This window comes from Elaeis guineensis, chromosome 4 (assembly GCF_000442705.2).
Source record: "Elaeis guineensis isolate ETL-2024a chromosome 4, EG11, whole genome shotgun sequence".
Classification (NCBI taxonomy): domain Eukaryota; kingdom Viridiplantae; phylum Streptophyta; class Magnoliopsida; order Arecales; family Arecaceae; genus Elaeis; species Elaeis guineensis.
This window is the reverse complement of record NC_025996.2, coordinates 43,703,799-43,713,783: the sequence shown is the minus strand read 5'-3', so window position 1 is coordinate 43,713,783 and position 9,985 is coordinate 43,703,799. Positions and strand designations below refer to the sequence as shown.

The 9,985-nt window shown below is 41.2% G+C and overlaps 2 protein-coding genes across 5 annotated transcripts; one reads left to right on the top strand and one right to left on the bottom strand.

Annotated features, from left to right (window-relative positions):
- Positions 1-3,488: 3,488 nt before the first annotated feature.
- LOC105032366 (transcription factor MYB17-like) lies at positions 3,489-6,491 on the top strand. Of its 4 annotated transcripts, none has more exons than XM_073256472.1 (4): positions 3,489-3,880; positions 4,073-4,386; positions 5,194-5,323; positions 5,582-6,491. In XM_073256472.1, exons 2-4 carry the CDS (start codon positions 4,254-4,256, stop codon positions 6,357-6,359), a joined length of 1,041 nt encoding a protein of 346 aa, XP_073112573.1. In that variant the 5' UTR covers positions 3,489-3,880; positions 4,073-4,253; the 3' UTR covers positions 6,360-6,491. The 4 variants fall into 4 exon arrangements, with proteins under 4 accessions (XP_073112573.1, XP_029116836.1, XP_073112574.1 ...); XM_029261003.2 differs by having other exon boundaries at positions 3,999-4,386; XM_073256473.1 differs by having other exon boundaries at positions 3,489-3,888.
- A 1,231-nt stretch (positions 6,492-7,722) lies between these two features.
- On the bottom strand, positions 7,723-8,187 carry LOC140857333 (secreted RxLR effector protein 161-like). The gene has a single exon (XM_073256126.1). The coding sequence runs from the start codon at positions 8,185-8,187 to the stop codon at positions 7,723-7,725; it is 465 nt and encodes a 154-aa protein (XP_073112227.1).
- Between the last annotated feature and the right edge of the window lie 1,798 nt (positions 8,188-9,985).

Below are 9,985 nucleotides of genomic sequence, written 5' to 3'. Positions count from 1 at the left end.
GTCTAGTTTGGGAGTTCTTCATAATGATGAAAATTGCTGTTGGGTATGTTCCTGCCGGACTATCAGCTGGGAAAATGTGGGATATATTGCATGATTTTTTGCATGGATGCTCATGAAATGCGTAGCTCTATGCTTCAGAAAGGCATGTTGCATCCAAGATAGCATGCTTGTGTGATCGCCTGATGGTTAAGATTCCAAATTTTCACGTGCAAGGAATTTGTCAACATGCAGGTGGGTATTGCATCGGTCAATGAAACGGGTGTTGAATATCCTAACTTTGTGGACGTGTATGGGGGGTGCGCACAATTTGGGTCGGGCCAGTTTAGGGTTTTGAATCAGATTGATTTAAATTGGTTTCCCAAACCAAAATTAAAGGCGAACCGACCATCTAAAATAATTGGTTTAAACCAGCGCGGAACAGATCCGGTTCAGTTCGCTTTGTTGGGTTGTATAGATTCTAGTCTTGGACTCTGCAAAGGATCTATAGTATCCAGGATGCCAAATTTGAGATGTACGGTAGAGGGGGATCACCAGAGGCAGGTGGGAATCTTGAAGAAGATGGAGAGCATGCTCATCATGTTGGTGATGACGATGGGAGATGTTGGAGGACATGCTGCTGCCTTTGTGCATGGTCGCGGATCGGTACACGGTCCATGAGGATGAGGTTGACGTTGTCGAGTATCGGAGGCCCTCGATGATGTATTTGTCGTTTACATGGCTAGGGATGAAGATGATGGGGTGGATGGTGTCAGTGGAAGAGTCCTGTTATCGGGGGGTGCTCCATGATGATGCTGTAGATCCGGCTAGAGATGATGCCGGTGAGGAGGACAAAGGGATTGAAGCAGCATTGTACATTGTGATGCCAACGCTGGTGCGATCAGATACCGGTCACATCTTGGATGTTTTGGATCCTTTACACGGTCCAGGGTAAGTAATTCGAGAGTTTTTGGAACTTTTCATATCTTAGGGTAGAGTGTTTGAAGAGAGGGGGAGGGGGAGGGAGGGACGAACTCATGAATGAGCCTGGAAGGTGGTTAGATCTCAGAATGGTTGCTCTCGTCTGGCGCATTAAAAAGTTGGATTTGTTGCAGCAGTTAGCTCCTTGGATCGCTCATTTCCGTCATCACAAACTCTTTTAGCAGCCGTTCGTTGCATTATGGTGAGCTGAGTGGGTATGTCAGTTTATGCTGGTAAAGATTTAACGCCGAGAGATTCATACGATTTACATATCAAAATATTTCGCATCCCACGTGGACCTATGCAGTAATCGTGATATTTCTATGATAAACCTCCCAGATCAAACGTAAAGGTAACCATCAAAGATGGTCCGTCTCTGGCATGAAACTGCTGCATGTGCTCATGGATGGTGCTGTGTCGCGCCAAAGCTGTGACCCGAGTGGTTCAATAATCGCTATATTGTTACATCACGTGCTACAATAGCGGTTTTCGTTGGAGCGATCTCTCCCTCCTTTCACGACGTGGGTGTTGCTTCTGGAGTTTTCCGCTGGAGCAAGTCGGCAAAATTTCGACCAGGTATAGCCGTGTCATCCAAGAGTTTCTTGCGGAGTACAAATAACAGATCTCGCAGGTGTTATTTATTCTTCAGACCAGGGATAGCCGCGTCGTCGAACAGGGGGGATTCATGAGAGTGGGGTACGGTCTGCCTGCAAGCCACAATATGAAAAAATCGTAGATTTGTGGGATAAGAACATGCAGCGCAAAATTACTCGTTTTGGACCACTCTTGAGGTGCAATTATGCATCAGTGCCGCGCGCGCACGTAGTGCCGGGCTCCACCAGTGTCAAATAAATATTTAATAATTAATATCTCCAAAACTTACTAAATCAATATGAAACTACTCCTCAACCAACATAACTATTGATACAGTTTTAGGAGGTTCTGTAAAACTACTGATATAGTTTTAAGAGGTTCATCTGATTCCACAAATAACAATATTAAACGGTTCCAATTATAAAGGTCGGGCTGATATAACTAAAATTAAAGTCTTACTTAATCTCGCTGTCCGATCTGTGCATGTTTCCTCTTATGGTTTTGGTTTTGTAAAAATGCAGATATCCAAAGAAAAAAACTAATAGTCCAGTAAGCAAAATCATAATTAAATGGATCGAGCAAATATAATAAGTAAGATGATCATGATTGCATGATATAAATAATTTATTTTGCAAAATCATATTTTCATAATAAAATTCAAAAATATAATTTCAAAATGTTATAATATATCTTTTTCAAATTAATAATTCAAATATGGTTCCAGAGAGCACTTAAAATCAATTTCAGAGCCAAAATTACTTTTACCAATACTAAAATTTTATAAAATATTTGCTGACTCATCAGTCTATGCAATTGTAACCAAATATTATCCCTGCAATAAAGTCTAAAGTATAGCATTTAACTCCTGCAAAATAGGTCGAAGGTACCGTACTTAATCTTTATGGAGTAGCTCCAAAGTTTTACATTCAATTCCTACAGAATAAGATTAATTAAATCAAGTTTTGAGACTGTCAATACATAACCTTTGTTGTCAGAGTCCTGGAGGTAGCAAAATTAAAAATCCAATCAACACACACAAGTTCAATTATTTAGCCAAAATTATTATATTTTATTTTTGTAATATACAAATATGGCACAATAAGCTACAAATCTATAATTATATATAAGTACCAAAATTTTGATAGTTGATATGCAAGCATGTTTTTCCATGTCAATATATTTAAATACATCAAAAACATAAAATCTAGATGTTTATGCAGAAGTTAATTATTTAAAATAATTTTATTAATAATTCATGATTATGAAAGATGTATGGATACTATAAATATTCACAAACTCTAAAATATAATGAGCTCGGACTCGATCCAATTTAAAGATATAGGTACTGGCTGTATAATTTTAAAAATATTTAATAATAATAATTATAAAATATTTTTTTATAATATATATTATTTAAAATTATTCTGCTTAGATTGAGATTATTTATCTAGCAAGTGTAGGCTGCAGTCTACTCCAACCATTCCAAGATTCTCCCTCCAAGGTCCAACAATCCATGATACGTACAATTATATTAATACAAGAATTATTTATGTATCCTCCAAATATAAAAATATATAATGCAAAATAAATAAAAAATATCTGATGTTGTTGCCAAAGTACTGCAATGAATACCAGTACCAGTACGAAATACAAAATAATTTATAACCATATCAAATCATCTGATCATTCAGAAAACAAATATAAACAATAAAAAAAAAATGATTAAATCGAAAAATACCAGGCCATACGAGCATGAATTCAATGCATCAAGCACCTCGAGTGCCAGGCTTTCGCACTATAAACTCAATGCCACTTCTGTTTTCATTATTACCTCCTCTGACATTTCTTACCAGGCAGCAATGACACCTGCTCGACACATGTGCTCGACGCCTTAATTTCCGCCTATAAATTGTCAAACCATAAACCCTCGAGATGGAGTCTGAACCCCATTTTCTTCAAGCCCCACGTCAAAGCCAAGCAAAGAAACCAAACAGAGAGAGAGAGAGAGAGAGAGAGAGAGGAAAAAAAAAAACTTGCTCCTCTTCCTCCTGATCTTCTCTCCGTCCTTCTCTTCGCTCTCATTCATGACCATGCAGCCAAAAACAGCTCGAAACCAGAGGAGATGAGAAGCCGAGCAGAAGAGAAACACCCAAAAATCTCTAATCCCTGCCTTCTCTAAACTACCTTAAAAGCCAAGCAGGTCCCCAAACCCTAGCCCGAACCCTAGACGTAGCCCCCCTAGACCTGCACCTCCAAACCTTCTTCAATGGCGGCGAAGGAGCTGCAGTCCCCGAGACATTAACTCTTCCCTCTCCGTCTTCAATCTGAAGTCAGTCCGTAAGCCCCCTCTCGCATTTACTTCTCTCACTCCGTTGTTAATGGTCTTTTACGTGTGAATCTCAAAAACCTTCTGCTGGGTTTTAAAACTGAGTTTGTTTTCTTTTTAGGAGGGCTTGTACTTTGTCGGTCTCATTGAATGTGATCTGAAGGGTTTCATTTCAAGTTTTCTGGTGTGTCGCAGTCGAGATCCTCAGCATTTAAAGCTCCCCGTCCGGCTATAAACGTCCACAGCCTTGGAGCTTCCGATCCCTTTCTTTCTTTCTTTTCTTCTTCTTCTCTCTATCCGGTCTTCTATCTTTATCCCTTCGGGATCTCTTGGGTTTTGGGATAGAGAGAGAAGAGAGAGGAAGAGCTGGTGGGGAATGGGAAGGGCTCCTTGCTGCGACAAGCAAGGGCTGAAGAAAGGCCCCTGGACTCCGGAGGAGGACAAGATCCTCGTTGACTACATCCAAACCAACGGCCATGGAAGCTGGCGTTCCCTTCCAAAACTCGCAGGTCTTCTTCTTCTTCTCCTCTCTCTCTCTCTATATATATATATATATATATATATATATATATCTCAAAACTCCCATCTTTTCCTCCATTAGTTTTCTTTTTTGCTTGCTTCAAGGATGTAGTTATAATATTGGACAAAAAATGTAGTGATAGAAACTGCTATGAGGCTATCAATCTGCCGGTAAAATTTTCTCGAATGTCAACGTGGACGACCGATTGAGAGACCGCATAGGAATTTCTATGCGGATGCTTGGGTTTTGGTTTTTGTTTGGTTGGAGGGGGGTACGGGGGCGCCAAGCTGCTGTTAAAGGGAAACGTTTTGACCGTGTGGTTGTATGGTCTCAATCTCACGCTTTGCCTTTTTCAGCGGGTTTTCTCCTGCACCAAGTCAAGGGATGCTGAGAAACTGGCGTTTCTGTCAGTCTTATTTACTTCCCACACACTCAACTCCAAAACAAAAACGCTTTAAAATATTCTATCGTTCTCATCCACATATACTACTTGCTACTATTTCCTTTCTTGTGTCTCAAAACTTGATCATTAAATGGAACAGTAAATCCCACTCCGAGAGCATAGTCGTGTCACCATCTCATCTTAATCCATCCCTGTCCAAATCTTCTCCACTGTAATCGACGGCAATGATTATAAATGCGATATTTATGATGCAACATGATAACCATTGTCCGTTTCTTTTTGGTGTTATGTGAGTAATGTGATGTGAGGTAAGGCAACGTAATTGTGAGTGGGGGCTATACTCTATGGACTAAAAACCAAGCTCGGTCAGCTGAGGTGGTGCTATAAATGCAGGTCTCCTTCGGTGCGGAAAGAGCTGTCGGCTCCGGTGGACCAACTATCTGAGGCCGGACATCAAGCGTGGTCCCTTCACTCCCGAGGAACAGAAGTCCATCATCCAGCTCCACGGCATCGTCGGTAACAAGTATCACAATGAAAACTAATGGTCTATTTCTTTTAGCGAAGTAATGAGTACTAGTTCTAACGTTGGTGGGTCCACTGCCTTAATTTTTTGTGGTACTCGATGGCGTGGACTATCATCTCTTTTCTTCTTATCCTTCTTTCGTCTCTACTCTTTTCTTTTCTTTTTTTTACTTCTAAGGTGATTCGGTGTATTGCGTGTGTATCTGCTGCCGTCCAATCAATGATCTCTCTTTTTCTTGTTTTATGATCTTAAAAACAGGTGGTCCACCATAGCGGCCCAGTTGCCCGGGCGGACCGACAACGAGATCAAGAACTACTGGAACACCCACCTCAAGAAGCGCCTCCTCCGCATGGGCATCAACCCCGACACCTACGCCCCCGCCGCCTCCCCCTCCTCCCCCGGAGCCACCGGAGGTGGCGGCGGTGGCGGCGCTTCTTCGTCGTCCTCCGCGTTCCCTGCCACCCGCCACATGGCCCAGTGGGAGAGCGCCCGCCTCGAGGCCGAGGCACGGCTCTCCAGAGAGTCCTTCCTCTTCTCCTCCGCCTCCACCTCCGCGGCCGCCGCCGCCGCTGGAGGAGGAGGATCCATCCACTCCGACAGCCCCCACCTCAAGCCCGAGCCCGATTTCTTCCTTCGCATCTGGAACTCCGAGGTCGGCGATGCTTTCCGGAAGCCGATCTCTGCTCCCCGGGAGAGCGCCCCGCTTGCCGGGTCCTCGCCGGAGTCGTCGTCCACGAAGCAGAGCTCGGCGGTGACCGTCTCTCCGCCGGCGAAGGGGGAGGAACCAGCGGTCAAGGAGGAGCCTTCGACGGAGAGCAAGAGTTGCGTGGTGGGAGGAGGTGGTGGTGGGGATCAGGCGTCGGCCGGGGCGGACTCGTCGGGGTCGAACGAGGTGGAGGATACGTCGGAGGAGACGTACCAGCTGTACCTGGACTTCGTCGGCGATGACCTGGGGCTGTTCTCTGGCCAGCTGGGTAGCTTCTCCCTCTTCTCCAGCGACCTCCATGACGCCTCTCTGGACACGGCATTCAAGTGACCGAGTTTTCTCCTACTCGTTTACTTCCTTTCCTGTTGTTGCTAATGGAGCAGTAGTACGTGGAGTAGGGGGTTTATTAACTGCATGCCATGTTTTTTATTAGTGCAATATGGTGTTATCATGGGAGCTCTATTTTGTTTACTTGTCAGCTTAGCTTTAGATCAGTGGTGTCACGCTGTCACGTTTCTTGCTGGGATTTTATTTTGTTTTCCAGCTGCTGTTCAAAACATGAAAAGAATGTTTTGCAAGGTATGAGAGATCTGTTGTGAGCTGTGGGTACGTAGGATACCATATGGGTGTTGTTGCTAATGGGTTTTTGCAATGGGTGATGATCCTGCTGTAACTAATGATCCTGTTTATACCTAGAAAACTTGATATTATCTTATCTTTAGTATATGCATTGCAAAGTTTGTCTTCAGCGAAGAGTGCGGTAGAGACACGATGTCCCTTTGCCTGCTCTCTTACATGAAACTGGATTTTCGGTTTTTTTTCTTTTTTTTTAGCTTTGGTCATTTTGTCCAACAGCTTCGTGAATCCCATATATGGATTTTAGAGTTATACAGGATACCATCAAGTCTAGGCGCCTATGTTTGGATGCTCGCAGAGATGGTAGCAGTGGAAAGAGAGACTGTTGCACCTGGGAGTATAACGTTGGGATCATGCATGCAGAATAGAGTAAATCACCCTTCTATCGCCTTGCCACTTGACGTTCTGATGTTTATCTGATCCAGAGCATTGGTTTTTCAGGCATCCAAAACTCACCTTAAATGACATTTTGGAGCTTTGATATGTTCGTTGGATGATGCAGCATTTAACGTGCATGGAGTGGGATGGGGAGCTATGTTTCAGGAATTTTGTAAATTTATGACATATGGATGATAAATACACTTGCGGCTCCTATCATAATTGTTGAATGTGGAGAATAGGAGAAGGATTTTTATTTTTTTTTATTGTATGAGGTGGAGTGGTCTTTATTATATATAATATTTTTTTTTTAACAAAAAAATATCATAGCTTATAATCTTCTTTAGAAAATATAATTTATTTTCTAACACTCTTTCTGAAGATGAGGTGAGATAAATGTAAAAATTGAAGTACTAAGTTGTTTCGTATAAATATCAGTTAGCTGTTAGAAGAATTTATGATTTATAAATATCAGTTAGCTGGTAAGAGAATTTGATAAAAGAAAGTTAGGTAACATGCTGTTCTAATTTTTTTTAATAAAATATTAATTAATTTCAATATACTTCGTTCGGTCATGTTGAATAAAATTATTAGCAATATTAATGATTGTTTTATTATCATAGAAGAGAGACATAAGAGATGATTCAAAAAGATGTAACTCACTCTGGAGTTGTTTTAACTATATAACTTCATGGATCTCTTGAGTTAAGATTCGATATTCAGTCTCTGCATGGAAACGAGTAACTACATCTTGCTTTTTGCTGCGCCATGGTACAAGATTATCATTCAAAAAAATACAATAATATGAGGTGGATTTTCTATCATCCAAAGCTCCAACCCAGTCAGCATCAGTATATCCCTCGATCTTAAGGTGTTCATAACGAGAAAACAGAAGACTACGTCTAGGATATCCTTTAAGATAACATACAATATGATAGGCAGCTTTCTGATGTCTCTCACGAGGATCATGGATATACTGACTCATGACACTAACAGCAAAAGTGATGTTAGGACGAGTATGAGAAAGATAAATCAATCGTCTCATTAGGTGCTGATATCTCTTTCGATCAACTGCAGTATCACCATCTATCATAAGATGATGGTTCTGCTCGATGAGAGTAGCTGCAGGTCTACAACCCAACATGTCTGTTTTTGTCAGTCAGTCAAGCACATATTTTCGCTGAGAAAGAAAAATGCCATGAGATGATCTAGCAACTTCAATTCCAATGAAGTATCTCAAATGATCAAGATCCTTGACTTCAAATGACTGAGCTAAACGAGTCTTTAGACGATCAATCTCTGAAAGATCATCATCTGTCAGAATTATATCATCAACGTACACTATTAACACTGCAATCTTCCCATTGTTATGTTAAAAAAATATAGTATGATCGACATTACTTTGCTGATAACTCATTTCTAGTACTACATGTTGGAATCGATCAAACCAAGCCCAAGGTGACTGTTTTAAGCCATAAAGTGAGTGACACGGTTGACACACTTTTCTAGCAGTTGCGGCATTAGAGAAATCTGGAAGAATTTTCATGTACACCTCCTGAAGATCCCCATGTAAAAAAATGTTCTTAATATCTAATTGAAAAAGACTCCAGTCAAGATTAGCAACATAAGAAATAAGGGTCCTCACAGAGTTGATCTTCGCAACTGGAGTAAAGGTTTTATCATAGTCTATTCCGTATGTCTGAGTATAATCTTTTGCTACTAATTGCACTTTATAATGATCAACAGTCCCTTCTGGAGTTTGTTTTACTGTAAAAAATCCATCTGCAGCTAACAGCTTGTTTTTCGATAGGTAATGGAATAAGCTCCCATATATTATTCTTGGCCAAGACCTTCATCTCCTCAAGCATTGCCTTCTTCCATTTTGGATCTGCCATAGCATCCTTCCAGTGCGAGGGAACAAAGATAGAAGCTAGAGATGCAATAAAAGATCTATATGAAGGTGAAAGAAACTCATAGGAAATAAAATCAGCAATATCATGACGGTAACGAGGAAGAATAATATGTGGACGAAAAGCTTTTCTATGAGCAATAGGAAGATGTAAATCAGTTAAAGGAACATTATCGTCATTATTATTGATGGAGGAAGATACCGGAGCCGACTTTGAAGGAGACTGTTGGGTAATAGGAGAATGCATATCAGGCTCTATAACAGGCTCTGTAACATATGGAGAAGACTGCTGCTCCCTATATCGATCAGAATTACTATTTGATTGCTCCTGCTCTCCAGACTCCTGTTCCTCAGACTCTCCCTTACGATCGGTGAAATCAGATGAAACATCGAGAGAGATGAGAAAGTCAGATACAATAATAGGTTGTTTGGTGGGCACATCCACGGGATCACTGCTAAAGAATGCCTCAGACTTTCGGAATGTCACATCCATACTGACCAACATACGTCGCTCGAAAGGGTAATAGCATTTGTATCCCTTTTGAGTGGCAGAATAGCCAACAAAAATATACTTGAGAGCCCAAGGATCCAGTTTACTAATCATAAATCGATGATCTCGGACAAAGCATACACACCCAAATATCCGAGGAGGTATAATAAAAGAAGATACTTCTTGTAGGCACTCAAGTAGCGTGCGATAGTCTAAAGCTGAAGAGGCATCCGGTTAATAAGATAGGCTGCAGTAAGAACCACCTCACCTCAAAGAAACTTAGGAACCCTCGTAGTGAAGGACAAAGATCGAGCTACTTCCAATAAGTGTCGATTTTTATGTTCAGCAACACCATTCTGAGCAGGCGTATCGACACATATAGTTTGATGGACAATCTCATGAGTAGCTAAATACTCACGAAATTTTTTATTCATGCACTCAGTGCTGTTATCAGATCTTAGAGTTTTTATTATGTCATTAAATTGAGTATTTACAAATTTGTGAAACTCCTTAAAGCATCTGAGAACCTCATCCTTCGTCTTT

Coding starts and splice junctions, on each gene's coding strand:
- LOC105032366 (XM_073256472.1), top strand. CDS start 4,254: ATGGGAAGGGCTCCTTGCTGCGACAAGCAAGGGCTGAAGAAAGGCCCC. Junction 4,387..5,193: donor TTCCCTTCCAAAACTCGCAG/GTCTTCTTCTTC, acceptor CTATAAATGCAG/GTCTCCTTCGGTGCGGAAAG. Junction 5,324..5,581: donor CACGGCATCGTCGGTAACAA/GTATCACAATGA, acceptor TCTTAAAAACAG/GTGGTCCACCATAGCGGCCC.
- LOC140857333 (XM_073256126.1), bottom strand. CDS start 8,187: ATGTTGGGTTGTAGACCTGCAGCTACTCTCATCGAGCAGAACCATCAT.